This window comes from Phlebotomus papatasi, chromosome 1 (genome assembly GCF_024763615.1).
Source record: "Phlebotomus papatasi isolate M1 chromosome 1, Ppap_2.1, whole genome shotgun sequence".
Classification (NCBI taxonomy): Eukaryota; Metazoa; Arthropoda; class Insecta; order Diptera; family Psychodidae; genus Phlebotomus; species Phlebotomus papatasi.
The window spans coordinates 53,011,326-53,034,214 of NC_077222.1; the positions used below are offsets into that span (position 1 = coordinate 53,011,326).

General features: G+C 34.5%; 1 protein-coding gene across 3 annotated transcripts; it reads right to left on the bottom strand.

Annotated features, from left to right (window-relative positions):
- Positions 1-34: 34 nt before the first annotated feature.
- On the bottom strand, positions 35-22,889 carry LOC129806333 (hexosaminidase D). Of its 3 annotated transcripts, none has more exons than XM_055854896.1 (6): positions 21,889-22,889; positions 21,694-21,807; positions 12,495-13,519; positions 5,240-5,598; positions 4,510-5,009; positions 35-744 (listed from the first exon to the last, which is right to left on the bottom strand). In XM_055854896.1, exons 3-6 carry the CDS (start codon positions 13,517-13,519, stop codon positions 562-564), a joined length of 2,067 nt encoding a protein of 688 aa, XP_055710871.1. In that variant the 5' UTR covers positions 21,694-21,807; positions 21,889-22,889; the 3' UTR covers positions 35-561. The 3 variants fall into 3 exon arrangements, with proteins under 3 accessions (XP_055710871.1, XP_055710863.1, XP_055710854.1); XM_055854888.1 differs by having other exon boundaries at positions 21,694-21,812; positions 21,889-22,252; XM_055854879.1 differs by lacking the exons at positions 21,694-21,807; positions 21,889-22,889 and adding an exon at positions 17,662-17,975.

Below are 22,889 nucleotides of genomic sequence, written 5' to 3' on the forward strand. Positions count from 1 at the left end.
ATCAATAATGAGTCCTGCTGACATCTCTCGAGTATAGATTGAAGAATTTCACCTTTATTTTCTCACAATATTTGGTAATACAAGTTTAAATGTAACACATAAACTCAATATCAATTTAAAATATCAGTCTTTCAGTGTCTTTTTTTTTGTTTCACAAAAATCCTTCGTCAACTAAAATACTTTGGGAATAAGGATATTCATGCCCAATTTGTCCAACCAACATTTTTTTCCATTTTTAAATGTTTTATATCTAACAAATGAAACCACATTTATACAATACTTTTTTTTGTTACAATTCATCCAAACCGATGAAAGTTCTACGAGCAAAGAAAACGCCTCCAAAGATTTCAACTAGTTATTCTTAAAATGTTATCTTTCTTCTTTTTTTTTACCTAAAACACTCACAATACGTTAGATATTATAGTTAATTTTTCTTTTGTTAAAATTTTTCGCCAAATTTTTCTATATAGAAAAAACACATTTTTCACGTATTTTTTTTGTTATTGCTTATGAGATGTGGCAAATTTGTGTCCTAATGTTGCGGTATTTGACTTTGTGTGCTCAATGGGTGGATTTTTTGGTGCTATTCGAGAGAGATTTGATGTCTGAGATGATGCGAATGTATGGCAGAGGACGCCTTGGCCAGACTTTAACAGCTCCTAAGCGCTGAGCAGCCGATAGAAGTCCGTTGAGCTCATCTACGACAGGATTGATACGTTGCTCAATAAACTCCTCAATCGTAAACTGCAAATAGAAAGCAAAAATCTGTGAAGGAATTTTCTAAAATGGCGGGAAAATTTGTGATTTTATTGTAACATAACCTCAAAGTGACATAACCTCAAAGTAACATAACCTTTAGGAACGTAATTTGAGGAAAGGAGTGGATTTCAAAAAATAAAAGAAAGAAACGTTAGGAAAATATTTACAAAAGATTAGAGAATAATTTGAATTGTTTTCAATGATTGAATTTAATTTTTTATGGCTCCGGCACATCTTTTAAATCAGGAAAATTTCATGAAGTCGAAATTCGAATCCCTTTCTTTCTCACATGATTTGCATATGTCCATCTCATCCTCTCGCACTCTTCTTCTTCTTTTAAACATCATACCAAATTGAATTTAGCTCATTTTCATTGGTGAACAGACATGCATACATAACCTCAAAATTATTTTATATGTAACCGTCGAGAACTCGTCCGGATTACGCCGATCCGGATTAAAGAGCGGGCACTGTATGACATTTTTCTGGATACTTTTATTTAACCTTTATCTTATTGCACCGAAATCTCTTTAGAAATTTCTGAAATATTCTTTAATATCTAACTGAATTTTAGGTTAGTGTTATCGGATTACGAATAAGCCTTTAAAGGTCATTTTAAAATTTGAACTTTTATGAATTTTACTCAAAGAGAATTCCAATTTTTAATTACGACAAAGACGGATTTAAATGTTATTCAATTTCTACTGGATGAATGAAATTCTAATATTAAAAAGCGAACAGATTGGACAAAAAATCATAAGACACTTAAAATGCGTCGGAAATGATTTTATAATTCTGAAGACATAAAATTGTTTACCATTTGTCAAAAAAAGTTGTTGCTCAGTAAATAAAATCAGTTTTGATTCATAAAAAGGTAAAGAGATTAGTCAGAAATCAATTTAAATTTAAACTAAAAACGACAATGTCAAAATGATTCATAACTTCATAATTTTTTTTCTCGCGAAGAATATTTCATTATTTTTTTTAAATAAATTTGACCAATTTCACAAAAAAAAAACTACTCAATTTTCTGCAAACATTTCTTAAGTACAAGGGATGTTTTCATAAAAGAGACGGAACTTAAAAATATCATTTGACGACATAACATTATTTTTGGAGGTTAGAAAGTACATAACCCCAAATTTTTTCAAAATTAAAGAATCAGACCTCTTTATTGAAAGGTAGTTTTTTTTATAATAAAACAGCTGAAAAGACATTTTAAACATGAGGCCGCGTGCAGTAAAAATTCATTAGAATTCTTTGAATTTTAGTATAGAAAAGGACGTTTTTCTAAAAAATAAGGTTAATTTTTGAAAGACACAATTCACAAAAATATTTTTAGAATGCCCAAATTTTCCAGTATTTTTGTGTATTTTATCATTTGAAATTTGAAAGTTAATGGCTCCGGCACACTTTTTACATCAGGAAAATTTCATGAAGTCTAAATTCGCGTGCTTTTCTTTCTCGAAAGATTTGCATTAGTCTTATCCCACTCTTTCGGACTCAAAATTGAAGTGAACTATGTTTAATTTGATGTGATGTTCAAAAGAAGAAGAAGAAGAGAGTAAAAGAATAGGATAGACATATGCAAAACTTTTAAGAAAGAAAGGGAAGTGAATTTTGATTTCATGATATTTTCCTGATCCAAAAGTATATGTCTGATCCTTCGACTGAAGTATATGTCTTAAATGGATATTCAACAATTTTTACACAACCTTTCTTTAAAAATTCAACAACCTTGGTTGAATTCACAAGGCTTAACATTATAATAGTGTGAAAAATTATGATCAAACTATAATAGTGTTAATTTTTGATCATGTGACAAAAAATACCATAAAATTGTGTATTTCTTCACACTATAATAATGTGAAAAACTATAATTATACTATAATAGTGGTAATTTTTAGAGTTTTTCAACAGTTTTAAATCATAAAACATTGTTGAAAACTTTTTATGACTATAATAGTGAGAAATTTTACACAGATCGTTAAATAATTAATTTATTCGATTTCACACTATTATCGTGTTAAAATTTTACACATTTTCAAATTAAACAACATGGTTGAAAATTTTTAACTATAATAATGGTAATTTTCAATCACGTGACAATAAATTACCAAAATGTTGTGCATTTTTTAAACATTTTTAAATTAAACAACTAAAATGGTCGATTTTGCACTATTATAGTGGTAAAATTTTACACATTTTTTTTACTGTGTAATTTAAATACTAAAAAATATCTATTAGATTTTTAAAATATGCCAGACATCTTAGCATTTTAAACATTATTTCATATTTAAATGAGTTTTTAATAACTTTTTCATACAAAAATATCACTAAATAAATTATCTTCTATTTACGTATGATGCACAATTGAATGTGTTATTACATTAAAACGATTTTTCGTTAAAGTAAAGTATAAGAAAATAAATTGGCATAAAATGCCACTTCGGACTTTTAACAGTGTTAAAAATGAACATTTTTTATTGGTTAATACAGTTTTTTTTTTCAATAAAAAGAGGGTAGCAAAGCGTCCAAGACTGTGAAGTGCTCGAACGCGTGACTTAAATGTTATGCCTCAAAAGCACTTTCACATCATTTACCGTTTACCAAAATCCAACCGATTTGAACCGATTTATAAATCACTCAAAACATTGCCCAACATACCTCAAGAGTAGTAAAATTGAATTTTGAATAAAAGTTTTTTATTGATTATGAACCGGTTCATTACCGGTTCATAACCAATTGGTATCGGTTTAGGCTTGTCAAGAATTCCAAGACCTTTCCAACCAGCCCAAAAGTGATACCATTCGGTTGAGAAATACGCTTTCTGGAGCCTTTTAAACCTTTGACCTTGAAAAACCGTTATTATTCAACAGATTTTTTGTAAAAAAAAATCGCACTATGTTTTTTCGAGCAATCCCAAAAAACATGGTTTTGGTGAGGTGTGGAGAAAATGAGGGGCATGTTAATGCGGTGGCAGCCAAAATACCGAAAGCCAAAATCCCGAATTTTCAAAATCCTGAAAGGGATGAAACTATGGGTCCCGGTCAAAATCCCGAACGCCAAAATCCCGAAAGTCAACATCCCGAACGCCAAAATCCCGAAAGCCAAAATCCCGAATGGGCCAAAATCTTGAATTAATTTTAATTTTTAATTAATTTTAATTAATGTTAATTTTACACCTTTTTAAGGGTAAAATTAACATGAAAAGGGTAACTTTAACCCCTAATACACCTAAAAAGGGTAATATTTACACCAATTTCGGATCAATAATGCAGGGTAAAATAAATATTTCCGGAATGTTATTTTAACTTTTTCGGATTTCTCTCAGTGTATAGGGGATCCCCCTTAGATCCTAAGTCTCCATATCTAACCGTTTGGGCTCTAGGCGTGATAACGACCGGACACACAGGCAAACAATTAACGTGGCGTCAAAAAAAACTTGAATCTTCAGATTTGCAAAATTCCACAAAAATATGATCGCTTGGAGGGTAATGCCCAACGCACAATAACTCTTGTTTGTAAATATGTTTTCAAAACTTCCTATGAGAGTGAGCAAGATGACTAGATCTAGGTCTCACTCACTCTCATTGAAATGTTAAAAACATGTTTACAAAACAAATGTTATTGTGCGCTGGGCATAAGGAGTCTAAATAAACTCAAAATCGAGGGATCATAGTGCTTTCCCTATGAAGTTTGAACAATTAAAAGAATTATTTTAGATAAGAAATCATTATTTCTGCTTACCTTATCGTAAATGTCCATCATGACATCGGACGCGTTCTTGGCTAAGGTGATGAGAGAGCCTTTGAGCTTTGTGGCATGCTCTACGAGTTCAGCCACTCTCACAGGAGACGTAAAGTTGTGCTTGATGTTGTAGTCAGTGAGCCAACCACGCTTGTACTTGATATTCTCCACGTAGTCCTTGCTCTCAGCCACGGCTGTGAGGAGTCGATGAGAATACCGAAAGAGAGTGCTGCCCGGAAACATGCACCACGCGAAGAAGGACATGTCCGGATCCTGATGGAAGTCCAGCCAAGGACGTCGATGGAGGCTCTCGGCTGATTTTTCAGGACATGAAAGGGCACTGAGAATGGTATTTTTGTGCCCATTTGTCTCTAGGTAGCCCATTGAGGCAGTGGCCAGGCTCACGGCTAGACTCGGCAAGGCTGCGGGCAAGAGCTCGCAGAGGACGGCAAAGTGATCATATCGCTGCCAGCCAGTGAGTGCTAAACCCTGGATTCCTCCTATATGCAAGGAAAACAATGAATATCCCCATTGAATTAATGAAGAGACATTCTCTTCAGAACGCCCAAGGACTGAGAAACTTAGAGAATGAAAATCCATTGATTTTCTCTTGAATCCCCGCAAAGCCGTTCAATTACAAAAATTTTAATTGTAGTGACATTCCAATTAATTCTCGTTAAATAGGAAGTCTTAAGAATAAATTGAAGTGGATTCTTCTGATTTACTGTACCTTTGAAGCGTGAATTTTCACTCTGGATCACCGTTAACCACTTGAGGGTGTTCTCCAGATGACGACGCGATGGTGGCAGCATAAGGGTTTCGCCATGGGCACCTTTGAAGGCAGATGCAGCCCAGGCTGTTGGGAAAACCATTGAGTATTTGTCGAAAGTTTGCGGTGAGACAAATCGATAGACATCCTCAGCATAAACCCAAACCATTGGCTGCACCAAATCGCCCAATTTAAAATCCTGGAGATCAAGAACTTGGATTTGGCGCATCATGTCGTCCCAAATGACAACATCTAATCCTGGCCAGCGAGATTTTATTCGGGTCGCTACAGCCGAAACATGCGATAGGAAGAGTTCATGCCTGGAAATTCAAGAAGGCTCAAGGTTTGATACATGGAAGAATCTCAATATGCATCATTTAATGCCTCAGCGATGACCCTCCACAACAATCGATATGTGAATCGGGTTAATTTTAAACGATATTTTAAATTTAGCTGTGGCAACTGTCCCTCTTGCTCGCCTGTCTCAAAATAGAATTTCATTCATCCAATTACTTCTCGAGTTATATACAGGATGAATAATAAAGCGATTGCGATGAATTTATTAAATCTCTCAGTAGAATTTTAGTTAGCAGTAAACGCCAGTGATAAGCCTAGATCAGTTTATAGAGGTGTGATTCCTTCGTTGCAAATTCGGATTGTGGCAAACTTGAACGATATTTATACATAAATAATGCAAATTTCGTTTAAATTGTATGTAACTTATTATCGTTATTAATGAGGAAAATTGGATGAGAAATACATAAAAATGTCTGAAAATCTTTAAAGTAGATTGCCTCGGAAACTATGAGAGATAGGGGACTCAAACTTTACATCCACATAGAGCCTCTTTCAAGATTTATATGTGCAAAATTTCACTTTAAAACGAAAGAAATTAAATGCGAAATGCGTAAAAGTGTCTGAAAATTTTAAAGTCGATTATCTCGGAAACTATGAAAGAGGCCTCAAACTTTACGTCCGTTTAGAACCTCTGTCAGCGACCTGTGAGAATCCGCGAAAAAATTCGCGCCTCGCGAAAATCCGTGAAAAATTTCGCGCCCCGCGAAAATCTGAAAAATTTCGCGCCTCGCGAAAATCCGTATAAAATTTCGCGCCCCGGGAAAATCCGCGAAAAATTTCACGCCCCGCGAAAATCCGCAAAAATTTCGCGCCCCGCGAAAATTCGCGAAAAATTCGTGCTCAGCAAAAATCCTCGAAAATATTCGCGCCCCGCGAAAATTCGCGAAAAATTCGTGCTCAGCAAAAATCCTCGAAAATATTCGCGCCCCGCGAAAATTCGCGAAAAAATACGCGACCCGCGAAAAATTACGCGCCCAGCGAAAATCCGCGAAAAAATTCGCCCCCGCGAAAATTCGCGAAAAAATACGCGACCCGCAAAAATCTGCGAAAAATTTAAAGCCCCGCAAAAATACGCGAAAAATTTCACACATCATGAAAATCCGCGAAAAAATTCGCGCCTCGCGAAGATCCACGAAAGAAATCGCGGTTAAATTGGTCTAAATTTTCTGGACTACAACATAAACATAAAAAATTCAAAATCGCATACCTACATTTCGAGATAAACTACAAAACGTGATTTTTAACCGGTTTAGAACCGGTTTTTCAAAAAACTAATAGCACAGAAATCGTCGGACGCACGCGTAGATATATTTAAAAAAAAATGTATGAAGATATCTCTATCCAAACCAGAGATATTGCGTCCTACGGACGGCCGGACGGCAGCCGGACCCGAATTTGCCGGCTTATGATTTTCGGCATCAGGGATGTTCAAAACATATACCCTGTGAATTTCAGCTCGATTAGAGCACTTTGAGAAAATCCGAGGATTACAATAGGTGTGATTAGAAGGAATCACACCTAATTGTAACACAAATACTAAAATACTTTTATAGTTAGTAATAATGCAGCCGAACATCAACAAAGGAAGTAAAGCTTCTCTCAAAGGAGAGAACATATTTTTTATACCATGTTTGAAGAATTTGATCCGACATTTACATTCCTTGCACCGTAAAGAAATTCGCCTGACTATGGCTGTCCTTAGTTTTATCTGTTTATCGTTCTACAAGAATTTTTCACTCTTTCATATTTGCTTTTTTAATAAGATACAGTAAAAAATCTCTAAAAATCTCATAAATTATAAATTAATTAAAGAAGTTATTTCCTTTAATAAAAGGAACGAATATAAAATAATTTAGTAGAAAAGACGAGGACAAAAATCTGAAAAAGCGAATATTTTCATTTTCACGAGCTCCATGGAGACTTTAGAAGAGGGATTCCTAATCAGAACAATCCCTTAGGAAATTTACCACTTGATTACTTTTCCGAAGACTGTTTTCCTCTCTCTCGAAAAAATATGTCCTTATCAAATATCTTTCAATAACAGTTTTTGGAAAGAAATTTATCTTTGCTAAAAAAAAATGCGGAAAAGGTGAACTGGGAACAAGTAGTTACTTAAATTAGTAATTTTCCTATAATCTGTGAATTTCTATGTGATTCTTATTCTGTTTAACTCTTTCGTCTCTTTGGGACTCGAGGTGCCCAATGGGAAAAAGAATTTTTTTGGACTATTTAGAATCGATAAAAATCCGATTCTTGTGGATGATTACAAACTATAAGGATGTCCAAATCTAGGATATTTTTTGCAGGATCCCAGCTGAGCTAAGATATTTTAACTGCTCGAACTCTAAGAGAGAGCAGTTTCCACAATCGATTTTTTTTCAACTTCTCACAATCCTATCTGCCAAACGGCAAGAGATATTGAATTCCGGTCTTCGGTGACCCCCCCCCCCCTACAAGTTAACATTTTCTATCGAACTAAGTTACACAAATTACCCCCACCCCTTCTATTCCCTCCAAAAACATGTTTTTTTTTGACTTTTTAAAAAATTGGCCCTGACGATTTCGTTCATTTTTGGATATGTTTTGGAGGTAGTCCAGCTGAACATTTCGTCCTTAGACACGTATCACCGGAAAATTCGCCATCTTGAATTATTCAAGGTCAAAAGCTTAATTTTCATCCGATTTGGTCAATTAATTAATTAAAAGGTTTATAATTTTTTGAAACCTTCTTGAACAATTTTCAACTTCAAAATGGTTTTTAGGTGATTTACAGACAAATTAAATTGGACAATAATTTTAAATGCACCAGAAAAAATTGCGAAAAGGAATTTAAGGGCCTTGACAGACATGAGGATTAGCCGAGAGACGGCTTGACGTAATTACATATATTAGAAATTAATGGTTAAAGTGCATTTCCATTAGTGATTCCAAATAACCGAGTTTTTAGAATATACGGTTAACCGGTTTTGGTTGACTCTGACCGGGTTAAAACCGGTTTCACATTTAGGATTAGGAACATTTGAATTTTGAACATTTTTTTCAGAACCTAAACTTTGATGTAATGTTTAACACACAAATATTTTCTTTTTCTCAGTTAAATTAGAACTTATTAATTGCTTTATTTTGTTTTTAAAATAATATTTTAAAATAGTTCAGAAAATTTCAGAGTGCAGAAAAATTACCGAGAGGTTTTGCAATAATAATATACCATGGAAAAGTAAATGCAATGTATTTAGATTGCCGTAAAAATAACTATTTTTGGTTATAAAAGCTGTCATTTTTGACAATCTTTAATGAGGAAATACTTAAAAATTTTATTCTAGATCTTGGAAAAAAATATAGTAAATGTTTTGGCGAACAAACCTTAAGAGTTTTCCTCTTTATTTTCAAAATCCTATGACTAGTTAAATCTTCTTAAACTTACGTTTGGAAACTTCAATCGCTACCTATATTCCGTTATAGTTTTTATTTTTGCATTATCTTGTAAATGTATTGTCAAAATTATTCTTTTTTTTTAACAAAAAATGCAGATTTTTCGGTCGGGAATGATTTCTAAAGTGAATTTTTTAGATCATTCTCTACAGAAACATGCCAATGCATACATGGTATTATACTTATATCATGGAAATCATGATTATAATTTGCACCAAATTCACAAATAATTTCACAGAAAATATTCCATAGGCATTTTGAAAAAAAATAAATAAAATAAAATAAAACGAAATCTCTGGGGATTTATACTCCACCGTTTGAGAAATTAATAAGTACGAGTTTTTGACAAAAATGTTACAAGAATCTTGTGTAACAATTTTGGTGAATTTGGGTATAATAAGATATGTAGTAAAAATACAGCAAGAATTAATAAAAATCTCAATTTAATATAAATCTCTACACATAAAACAATATTTTACAAGATTGTACAAAATAGTTTACAATTTTATTCTCAGTATACAATTGATTTTCAGTCTTGTAAATATTTAACTACGGTTTAAAAGATAATGTATTTTCAAGTGAAGAAGTTCTGAAATAATTTCCGATAACCTTTAAGCAAATAATTCTTTTCAAGAGTGGAAGAAACGTACAGGAAACCCATTACTACTATCCTGCATATATTATTAACATAGTGCCGTACTACAGATTACACTTAGAATCATACTGGACTTCAGGTTCTCTTCTAAAGTCAAGGAAATATTTTGCAGTATATCTTGAATTTCAATAAATAAACTTGTAAACGTAATTCGGAATGATCGTTACTGTGACTCGGTGAATACGATAGATGGTGCTATCAGGAGAGAGGAGAACATGTTGGGTAGGCTTGATGAGGCCCTTCTTGGGATTGGGACTGCAGACTGTTTTAGGTTATTGACAGGACTAGAGGTGCATCCTGAAAGTGTCCCTCGGCAAGTTTACAAATTTAATTTTTAGAGTTTAGAGAAATTTTAAAAGTTCTCTAAAAAGACGGTTTTAAACCGGTTTCATATCTAAAAACCGGTTTTAAAACCGTCTCCAAAATAGGGCGGTTAACCGGTTTTTCGAAACCGGTTAACCGTTGCTGGAATCACTAATTTCCATCATTTTCCACTAAGTCGTTTCTCGGTTTAAGTCGTAAGTGTGTCTAGGGCATAAGACAAAGCTCTTTCTCGGGAGTTCGAGCAGCTCACAAAGCCTCTGACGCTTTGTCACCCCTTATTATAAATTCGTTGTAGGTATCTGTTAGAGGGCGCCAAAACTGACACCACTGGCACCCATAAAAGAAGTCTCTTGCCAGTGGCCGCCATTCTTCTCATTCATTCTATCTTTGTTCTTTAATCGATTCAGACGCTCTGTAATTCAATTCTCATAATAGTCATTTGTTCTAATAAAAAGTTGAAGAACGATCTAAAATAAAGTAATATCTGTGTTTGGTTTTACTGGATACAGCCACCTACAACAATTATCCACTTCGGCGACATCGTGGGATAGAATAATCTTATTCCTCTTCTTTCCCGAAGGTAAAGTCACAACAGTATTTTCCACAATCTCATCAAGCTGCAGGGGATAGGGGATAATATTCTTAAAAAGTAGTTAAATTCCGGAACGTTTCTCGTAAGGGAATCACTGGTTGAGATCGAATGAGGAAGGTGGCCGTTCATGAGGAGCTAATTAAAAACATAAAAGATTCTTTTAAATTAAAATATTAAAGATATAGCCTTTCTTTTCATCAATTTGGTCCTTCGAGCCTTCACAAATTGAGATATTAAGGAATATTATTTTTTACAAGAAAAGTTTATATTGGTTAGCCGACTATCTAGAGCAGCATGCCTGGAGGAAATATCCAAGCTGTCCGGATCCGGAAGGTAAATTAAATTTCGTGGAAGTCACGGACATTCTTCTCTTTAATGGACTAGGTCTCGTACCAAATCTCAGCCACTCTTAAAATATGACTTTTTAAAACAAAGTGAATAAAATGTGAAACACTTAAATCAGTTTTTAAAAAGAGGAAATTAAATTCATGATACCGATTTATTTAGCACCTCTGCATTTCTCAATGGAATAATAAATGTTACGAGTATGAACATAAGTTCCATCAAACATTTTTGGCACATTCCATAGTCTACAAATATTTACAGGAAAAAAACAGGAAAGTGCAAAATATTCCCAAAAGTTCGTGCTATTTGACTTGAGAAATAATAATGTCCTGTTTAGTGGTGAGTTTTGCCAATAAATAACTTTCCCACTAGATGTGAACTTTCGAAATATTTGTAGTTTTGCAGTTGAGTGGAATTACAACTGCTTGATATTTTGCGCTAAAACTTTCAGTTAGCAGATTTCGTTAACTTATCACCGACAATTAAATTGTCTTAATTGAGATGTCGTGTGAGGTTGGCAATCTAAACACAAATCCGGGGATTTTATTTGAAGCATTTTCCCCAATTTATCATCTACATTGAAAATTTATTTAAGAGAAATTTTGTTTATGGCAAATTTTGAAAATTGAGCATTTTCATACAGAATAAATATTTTATTTCAGGCAAACAATCTATTTATAATGATTCATCAGCAAAATGTGTTAGTTTGGAAAAACACGCTAACTCTTGAATTTATCAAAAATAATTTAAAGCTCGCGCACGCAATCTCACTAAAAATGGAACATATCTTTAAAATTTTCACGCGCTTGTTATCGTAATGGTTTGAGGACATAAAAATACACTTGGCCGTAAGAATCGAATTAAAAACTTTCCTTGGAATTCATTAAAAATTCAATCATTAATTTTTCACAGTTTCAATAAATGGTTTAGCTTCCATACCTAATAAACCCGATTAAAAAAAGTTAAGGAAGTTTTATACAAATATTTTTTACAGAAAAAAATATTTGTGAAATCCTATGGCGGAGTTACAAAATGCTCGTGAATCGTATAACCCACAAACAAGTTCGTAAAATTTTGTACTTTTATCACAAACATTGTTCGTAAAATGATCATTTCACGAACATTTTTTGTACCTTTACAAATTTTTTTTCGAAAATGTTCGTAAACACACAACAAAATGTTCGTAAAATTTTGTCATTTGTTCGTATTTGTTCGTAAATGTTTGCCAGACAAACAAAAATTGACGAACAAATGACAAAATTTTACGAACATTTTGTTGTGTTACGAACATTTTCGAACAAATGTTTGTAAAAGTACAAAAAATGTTCGTCAAATGATCATTTTACGAACAATGTTTGTGAAAAAATTACAAAATTTTACGAACTTGTTTGTGGGTTATATGATTCACGAGCATTTCGTAAGTTTGCCATATTTCACAAACATTTACGAACAATTTCACAAAATATTTTTTTTCTGTGAAGGAAAGTTATTGTAATTTCAAAAAGCCTTACTTGGACTTATCCTTGCATCTTGGACACTCCCCCATTCGGTACACTTCATCGCAACCGATGTGGATGGCTCTGAAATGGGGCTTCAGGGATGTTGTTCCTCCGTCGTCGTCCAAATTGGCAGCTTCGTCAACTTTCATGTGGAAGTTGATCACTTGGGAGAGCATCTCATCGACAAACAGGAGGGACTTGTTGAAACTTGGGCAGAGAGCTTGTGGAGATTCTGGTTTCTCTCTCATATCCTGGAACTCTCGAAGCTTGAGGACAAACTCCATGTGGCCAAAAGTTTGCACCAGGGGCATCACAGTCAATCCGGCAGATTTGACAGTTTGCAGAAAATCCAGCAGCCGATTCCGGGCATAAGCATTGCGAGCTGCAATATTTGCAATTTGTCCGGTGTAGGGAAACATGTCTTCGTATTCGAGAAGGAGTCCAGTAGCTCCCAGGGACTTTAGAATAGGAATAAGACGCTTCAGATACTGAATTTTGGGAGGAGCTCCTTTGAGATCCAAATGGACTAAACGCTGTTTCGGCGGTGTAATTCCAGAATCAGGCCCAATTCCCTTAATCACTGGAACTCCCATCCGCTGCAGTTCATGGTCATAGTACATTTGCTTATCTGCCGCTGCTCTCTGCTCAATTGCCTTCCTCCTCCAAGCAATATCTTCCCTATCCGGCACCTTTAAACTCCTTAGCTTCTCCACATACTTGCTGGAGAAGAGATTGTCTAGCTTACTCATCATTGAGTCCGATTGCGGTTTGGGCGGAATATTTCCTGTTGGCTTTACAAACTTTACCCCACTATCTAGTGCTGGCTTTGGATCACGTCTGAAAATTGTGAGACGCTGCCAGAGTCCTTGACTTTCAGTGTGAGCTCCTTCGAGCACTTTCACACCGTCATCTGTGGCTGTGGGGGTGCCAATCAACGAAAAAGTTGCCCAACCCCATGCAGCCACCACCAGCACCGTGACGCACCCCATCACATACAACTTCCGCCGCCACACCATCATCAGGACGCGCCAGTGCATCTGCGAAAAGGGAGGTAAATCAGACACCTCAACTATATACACATTCATCCTCCATCCAATTTCATCAATTCAATCAATTTGCCTCACGAGGGAGTCAATTTGCAGCTCCAGCTCGCTTTCAGAATTTAATTTGTCTGTTTGATTTTGTACCAAATTCCCATGGCATATTGCTTGGGAAGTAGACGCGGAAATAAAAATCCATCCTGGGATGGTATATTATTTGCTGAAATGCAACCGGAGAGTGGCGAAAAAAGTCCCGAATTACCAATTCATTTGTTCAATGGGAAAGGATTATTTGCAAGATGAGAGAGACAAATTGCACAGTTTTCTATTATCCGCCTTCGTTTGAGATTAGGGGGGGCTTTTCAAATTTTGATGAGATGTACTTAGATTTAGGAGCTTTTCAGATTGTGATGGACTCTGTAACAACTTGGCTTCATGTGGCAAATCCATGTGCATCAATTTTCTAAAGTCCTTCAAGGCACATTTTACTGATGTTTCACTAAAATTGAATATTATCCAATCAAAACTTAGGAGTTGCAAAGAAATTTTTTAGAATAGTATAAAAGTTTTCAAAGCGCGTAAAGCTTTTCAGATGATATGACTTCGCAATCAATAAACGGAGAAAAGTAAAAAGCTCATCTTTCATGTAAAGCATCTTTTTTAGTTTGAAAAATCACTTTTTTCTTATATTATTTTGAAGTTTCTTGAAGCTATTATACAACATGAAATTTACCATGAGCAGCTAAATCACTTTCTTGAAAGCATCCCAAACTGTTCTCACTAAAATTTCAATTCTTATATTGTGCTGAATGGGACCAGATTCTTACATTAGTCATAATAGTCACTGAACCAATTTAATGACAATCTTTAACTTGAACTTTACCAGCTTTATGCAAAATATGAAAAATAACTCGTTGATAAGCAATAACTTTTAGCAATTGACTAGCGATTAAATTTAGTCGTTTATTTAAAAGTTTTAAGCATTATTTTCAAAATTATCATATGTTATTTGTGCCTGCACTCACAAAATATTTGTGAGTAAAGGTTATTGTAACTGGATACAGGGGTGAAATCTGAGGTCAAATTCTCGAACGTAACCAGTCAGAATTCGTTATAGATTATAGTCTATTTCATATATCGATTGCATGGTCAAATAGGAATTTAGCCAAGGCCAAAACCGATTATCTCGTACAAGACACCATTTTGTATTAATGCAAGACAACGATAAGATTTAACGACTGTGGATGGTAATATGTGTGGTAATCGGAAAAGCAGTCAAAATTTTTTTTATATAGCAACTTTTAGCTAGCGACGCGTTTCGATTTATTTAAAATCTTCTTCAGGCTCTATAAACGAAAGATAGAAAAAATTTTTCAACCTGTAAAATTTTTCTATCTTTCGTTTATAGAGCCTGAAGAAGATTTTAAATAAATCGAAACGCGTCGCTAGCTAAAAGTTGCTATATAAAAAAATTTTTGACTGCTTTTCCGATTACCACACATAATCCAAGACACTTTCCCTTCTTTTATGCAGTGAGGCAAAATTATCTTTATACCAATAACCAGTCTAAAACTTATCTAGTTATGCTCGGGAATTTCGACTCTGAAATAGACTTTAAAGGTGTCTTTCATTAGGTTCATTTTAAATCCTTTGTGATACATTTAAATTTAAAGGACCAAATGCGTCACCGCGAGATACTTTCAATGGGTTGAATAGAATTTTTAAAGGGATATTTCTTTTAACAAATTTCATCAGTTATGTCAGTTATATTTTTTCATTATTAGTGACAAATGGGCTTATCAGAAAGTTACCCCACTGGCATTAGTTGCACTTCTGCGACATTTTCATTAAAAATGCAAATGGCAACCTCTCTAAGTTAAATACAATATGACTTTCTTTGCCGAAGTATACACTTAAATGTTAATCTTTCTGAAATTACCTGATTTATGGAACTTTTAAAATTATCACTGCATTACACGATTCTTTAGGAATCATTTTCATCCAAGACCAAGAGCATTGATAAAAGCGTCATTAGATCATGATTCTTTTTGAGAGGATCCCTGGTGAAACTTTTAGTCTAAGAAAACTATCGAAGAAAATTACAAGTCGAAAAATTTGTACTCCAACTTTTTCAATTTTTTTTTCTATTAGTCATCAAATTGAAATATACTAGTTTGTTGGGGAAACCTCCCTTTTGAATATAGGCTTTGGATAATTTCCTGACAAATAATCTTATTTTATTGTCTTTTTTTTAGATAATTCAATAACATTTTCAAAAAATCAGATTGGTCAGTAAATAATTCGAAATGATCAATAAAAGTTTTATATGGTTTATAACTTTGATTTTAATTTTCTCTAATTTCGATACTTACGAGAGATAGAGAATGTTTAGGACAGGGGTAGCGTGGAACAGTTTGATTTTTTTTAATTGAGATTGTTCCCGAGATATTACATGATGCAGGGCTGTAACTCCTATTAGCTAGAAATACTGAACTATCCCAGGAAAAACCACGTTCCTAACATCCTTTTCTTGTCCCACGGTGCTCCGGACTGGGGACGTTTGGGACAAAACGACACATTAAACATTTTTCTTTTCCACGAAATTCTATTTATTTTCTGACTTCAATTGAATTCTCTCTTTAAAGTCCATATCTGTATCCATATAAAATTTTAATACAGTTTCTTAGCTATTTGGAATAATGTCTCAAAGTTAAAACATAAGAAAGTGTCCCAAACATCCTCATCTCCCTCAAATATTAATTTTTCTTGATTATTTTTACCAAAATACTGCCCAATCTGCTAAATTCCATTTTAAGGGCCTTGAAAAAATTTGAAAAAGATGTTTCATATGTCAAAAATGTAAAGTCGACTCATACCTATTCGTTTAATATGAGATAAAAATTTACTATTTCTTAAAATTTTTAACCTAACAAATTAGATTTTACATTTAATAAAAAATTATTTCAGCCAAATCAATTGAGCAATGGTCAAATGTTTCAAAGTACTAATATTTAAGAATTGTAAGTGGGGTTAATTTTATAATATTTCGGTAATTATTTATTAAACTTCTATTTTTAGTGAAATTATCTTGAGCCTTACTTTAAAACCGAAAATATTATTAGGATGCGATTTTTAAAACACTTAGCTACAGGAACAAACATTTCTTTCACGTGTTTAAAAAAAATTATTAAAGTTTATTTAAATCCGAATTCATTCTAACCTAAAATAAATTTATTGGGATATAGTGATATAGTCGATATAGTGATTTCTATATAGGTTAGTACAATCACAGTCAAGAGTCCTAACTTGAGATTTGGTATTTTTTGGCAAATGAAATAAAAGATTAAAAATATTTAATAAAAAAGTAAATACATAAGTGTGACGAAAAATTTATAGGTTATCTCTTGCCATTGATTAAGGTTATTAAATTTTAACCTGACAATCTAAAACTTAATCAGGAAAGAGAATATAAGGATTACGAAAATTAGAATATTTATTTTCAATTTGTTTCTTGATTCAAATTCACAATTATCAATTTGAAAATTAGAGTAGCAAACTGCTTGTGACTAAATATTTATATAAGTTTTGATATGGAAAATTTATATATGCTTAAAGTCAGTCAACATCTCTTGCTATAATACAATTTGTATTGATTTGACAAGGAGGCTGCTCCAGGCTCCTTGAACCAAACAAACTGTACCCCCAGCACCACAATGATATTCCCCCCCAATTGAGATGGTAGTCGAAGTAATTAAATTTTCTATCAAAATTAGATAATTCATTTAAAAGGCTCCCCAACACCCTTCAACCGACAAGGGATGTAAACGCCATCCATTAGACTGAGATCTACCCATCCTCTTCTTCTTCCCTTTTTACACCCACCCCTAACCATCATCGTCCGGAAAAACACTTTCTGCTCAAGGTTCAAAGGTTTTCTCCGCGCCAAGTTACTATTATGTCGATGGTTCTCTATGCCTTTGTGAATCCCACAGACTCAAAAAGAGCACTTAAACGGAGCGTTCTAATTAGGAATTGCCACCAAATGGAGCTATTTGAGCCTCCCATACACCCACTTCCTGCCTTGTCTGGGTCTGTTGTTGGAAATGAAACAAAAAAAACTGACCAAAAATACACCTCACCTTTAAACAAATCCCCAAAAATGCAGCAATAACTGTGAGAATTGTCTCCCTTTCTCGTGGTGCCTCGTTTCTCAATGCAAATTGCACAATTCACCGAGTCGGCTTGATTACTTGTGGCACATATTCACCCACACGATTAATGGGTAAGAGAATGGAATTGTTTGATGGGTCCACAGCAAAAGAAACTGTCACAGATTCCATCCACCGACAGACCGAACGACCGATCTGAGCTCATGGATGTGTCCAACTGAGAGTATTCTGCAGCCACCAAAAAGCCACATTCGCCACTTTCTCCATTGCAGCTCCACAGAGAAATCTCAAATGCTCTCGCAGAGATTGCAAAGTGGAGGCTTGGATGTAAAATCATGCGCAAGATACGGTGTTTAGTGCGAAGGGGACAATGAGCACCATCCATGCAAAACTCATCTATTTGATTATATAGCGTCAATCTATTTGCTTCTAACGTTGGCAAAGCTTTTCCAGTATCCAATTTTCAAATTGAAACCCAAATAAAATCACAATTTGAACCAGACTTAAACATTGCCTAAAATTTGCATAGAAGAAATACATTAGGAGGAAGTGGGGCACCTTTGAAATTGGGATTTTCACCTATTTTTAAATAAAATTGAGCCTCATCGTGATATAATTTAGCTGCACAGACAGATTGAGAAGCTAAATTACATCACTATATGGCTTAATTCCACTTAAAAATAGGAAAAAAATCCCAATTTCAAAGGTTCCCCACTTTTAAAGGTGCCCCACTTCCCCTAGCATTTCGCATAAAAATTATTTATCGGTTTATAACGGATCGGAACTTGGAACAGGCTCAAATTTCTAAGGAATTCCAAGACATTTCCAATGAACCTATACTTGCTCCAAATCAGTTAAAAATACGTTCATATTCTATTTATTAATATTCGACCTTGAATACCCGTTATTAGGAATGATACAAGGTCATTTTCGAAAACGAACAAAGCCTTTTCCAAATATGGTTCTGTAGGGAAATTCTGCAAGAGTATGACAATGTCATATGACAAATTTATAATTTTTATGTGGTAAATTCGTGAGAATTAATCCAATAATTGTTTGACGCCAGTTACTAAGAGCTTCATGGAACTCATTGCAATGGCCATTCGATGCTGACTGAATAATAATGTTATCCTGCTCCAGTAGGGGAATTCTGTAGCAATATGACATTGTCATATGATAAATTTTCTTTGGAAATTCTGGAGCAAAACAACATTGAAGCCCAGTTAATATCGAATGACCATTGCAAGGTGCTATGGGAACCTCTTAGTAGCTGATATGAATCTGATTTTCGATTAATTTTTTCGAATTTACCACCATTAAAATTTTTAAATTCGGCATATGATATTGTCATACTGTCACAGAATTCCCCTACATAATTTCCCACGAAAATTTATTGTATAACATTATTGTTATAGAATTTTCGTACTGGACATGAAGTAAGTGAAGATCATGTCTTTGGTATGAAGGTTGACCTATAAGGATTTCCTCAAAGACACCAAATCTCTATATCTATCTGTTTACTTTCCAGGACTGCTAAGAAACCGATAAATAGCGTAACGTTAAAAAATCCGAAAGTAAGCTTCAGCTTTGCCATTTTTCTTAAATGAAATTCTTTAGACACTTTACTTTAGTGTGCCCAAGATTTCCCTTACTTAATGTAACAAAATATCCTAAACCCATTGCAAATAAATAGAATTATACGGATTAATAAATGATTATTGTGAAAAGAAGAAAAAAACACTATTAAAGGAGACCGGGGAGGGGGAGTCGCTATCAAACACGTGTCTCAATGATCATTGAATCTCTTTACATAAGCCATTACAAACACCATTTATTCAAATAGTGTAACTAAATAATACAAGAACTTGGCACATAGAATTCAAATCAAGAAAAGAATGAAAAGAATTTTTATCAAAATCGAGAGCGATGTCAAATCTTCCGTGCGTGACTTTAGGGTACAAACTTTGCATGACTTTCCGCAAAGCGAGAAAAGAGCAATAAAATGTTTTACTACCTTTATCGGGCTATTTTTCCCACGTCATTGAAAAACAAAAGTAACTAATAATGCTTTCCTGGCAGCAATTCGGATATCAATTGAGCAGAAATAAATTATCCAAAATCGTGTGGTTTCAGTTTAATATTGTATATAGTATCCGATAGATGTAAAGGGGTTAAATCATGCTAATTTAAAAGAGACTTCCAATAACTTGTAGGTTTTTGTTGGTCCGAATTGATTTTTTTACGGACCAATTTGATTTTTTTACTGACTAAATTGAAATAAGAAAAAATAATTACGGTAAATGTACCAAATTTTGGCATAGTTGAATGTAATGATACTGGCACATCTTTTCATTGAGTGAAATTCAATCGATTGAAATTTTACTTTTTATTCTTTCAAACTAAAATAAGATACATTTATCTCTTCCTGTCAAACGAAAATTAGAATTTCAATTTCATTTTCAATTTGAATTTCAATTTCATTTGACAGAAAGGGACAGCTACATCTGATTTCAGTTTGAAACAGTAATAAAAATATAGACGCTGCTTTCGGTAATATTTCGTCCACATTGATTCTCATAGGTCCTTGTTTTTCCGGAATTCTTCCAAAGTCTTTTCCACATCAACTCGTTCGTCAAAGCGAAATTTTTTGTTTATTTTTAACATTGTATAATCTCTAGAATATGAAAAAAAACAAACAAACAAACAAAATCATGGGAATTTGAGGAACAAAAAAAAGTGGCCGAAATTGCAAGCTTACCGGGACCCATTTCGGACAGCTTGCAATTTCGGCCACTTCTTTTGTTCCTCAAATTCCCATGATTTTTTTTTGTGTTTTTCATATTCTGGAGATTATACAATGTTAAAAATAAACAAAAAATGTCGCTTTGACGAACGAGTTGATGTGGAAAAAACTTTGGTAGAATTCCGGAAGAGCAGGGACCTATTAGAATCAAGCTGGCCGAAATGGGTCCCGGTCAAAATCCCGAACGCCAAAATCCCGAACGTCAAAATCCCGAATGGGCCAAAATCCCGAAATCCAAAATCCCGAATTCTTAAAAGTATCACAGCTACTCTCACGATTGTACCCGCGCTTGCTGTGTCTTGGGAAATTATTCTAAACATTTTCCTCCATATAATTTCATCCCTTTTAGGATTTTGAACATTCTGGATTTTGACTTTCAAGATTTTGGCTTTCGGGATTTTAACGTTCGGGATTTTAGCTTCCGGGATTTTGGCTTTCGGGATTTTGGCGTTCGGGATTTTAGCTTTCGGGATTTTGGCTTTCGGGATTTTGACTTTCGGGATTTTGGCGTTCGGGATTTTAGCTTTCGGGATTTTGGCTTTCGGGATTTTGGCTTTCGGGATTTTGGCATTTGGAATTTTGGCTTTCGGGATTTTGGCTGCCACTGGTCTGAAATTTGGTCCAGTTACCCTATTGCAAAAGAATTCTCCAATATTAGTAAAAGGCTCTAAACAGGTGATTTTTTAGTAAAGAGTATTCTTTGAATTTTCTTTTTTGATCTTTGTCCGTTATTGGTAATCACAAAAATTGTTTTTCCACATAAACGGATTTAAACGCACAAGCATTCCGGAAGTTGGTTATACATCAAGATATACTCTCCATTACTTTGTTGCATGGATGGTGCGAGTTGGGAGAGAAAATAGTAAAATGTACTTGGAGAATTTTGCCAGAGAGAAAGTTATGTGAGAATTGTATAATGTTTATTTGTCACCCTTTCCCGCCCGGTGTCAGTCGCCCGCACTCCTGAAGGAGACCTTAATGGCATCACGCTAATTGGAGGCCTCTCAACTTGGTTGACGGAGATTGATATAAAGGCTATAGAAATCTATACCCTCATCAGGTGAGACTACTCCAATTACTTTTGGGGAGGCTGGTTGGGTGCGTGTGCAATCAAGACCGTTTGGAAATGAAGTGGGAGCGCAATTGAGGGATTGAGTGGATGGAGTGCATGATATTTTGAAAGGTAACGACCAACTTACCTACTGTTCTGAGATACGATGCGAATGTCTGATCTTGGCTCAGAGGATGTGTCACGATTGAGAGATGATCCGTCAGATGCATCAGGTGTTAGTCCAATCGATGTGATACGACTGCTGTTCTGCAAAATACATCCAAAGTATCTCTATGACAACTCAATGGGCCAAACAAAATTGTGGGTGGGAAGATTCACTCACCCAGCGCTCAACGTCGCAAAAGTCCACTGAATACTGGGAAGCGTTTGATGTCCGGAGGAAGAGACCTCGATTGGTGCAGAAAAGCACTGGAGTTTTCTGACTAACTAAATGACCGGCTGATGCTACGGTTGTCCTCGGGGCTATTTCACCCTCACCCAAATGCTCCATTTCACCGCATCCAGCAAATCATTGTCATTACAAAATCCTCCTCAATGGGTATTCCACTGTACAACTCGTCACTCAACTCTGAACTGATTTGACTGAACAACTGAGGACTCTGTTGTCCAGCCCACCACTCATTGATTTTCCCTCATCCCTTTCTAAATATTCAAACAACTCGGCACTGTTCCTTCCATCGACAAGTGGATCAATTAAATATTAGACACTATAAGTCATGACACGGCTATTACCAGCACCAAAGTTGGAGCTTTACTATTGATTTTCTTTCAGATTTAAAAAGAACACCCAGTGATTTATGTTCTGTTCAGTAACTTTCCCATAGAAGATCTGATATAAAGAGAATTTTCCCCTGTTCTAAATGCTATTTATAGAAGGAACGCCTTTAAAAGAAAATGTTCGTGATTTGTGAGGTTTAAAAGTGTCACTTAGTGCAGTGTGTTATGGTGCATTCGGTGAACATCAATGTAAAGAATTCACTAGTTCTCCAGTATTCGTATTTCAACAACTATTATATACGAGATTATTGTATTTTAATACATGTTAAAGTTCAAAATAAAAATTTTAAAATAGAAATAAAATAAAAATAATACTTTTTTTTATTTATTGTTTTGAATAGCTAAATTAAAATTAATTTGGAGATCCTCGCTTTGTTTTCTTAACTCTTTAAGGGTGATTTTGTCATCGTTAACCCAAGGGACAATTTTCTTATACGGGAAATCCTGGGAGAAATCTTGCCGTCTTGCCCGATGAAGTCGGTTGTGAAGTCGGCGGCAGCCGCAGATGATAAAAGAGAAATAAATTATTATTATTATTAAAAAAAA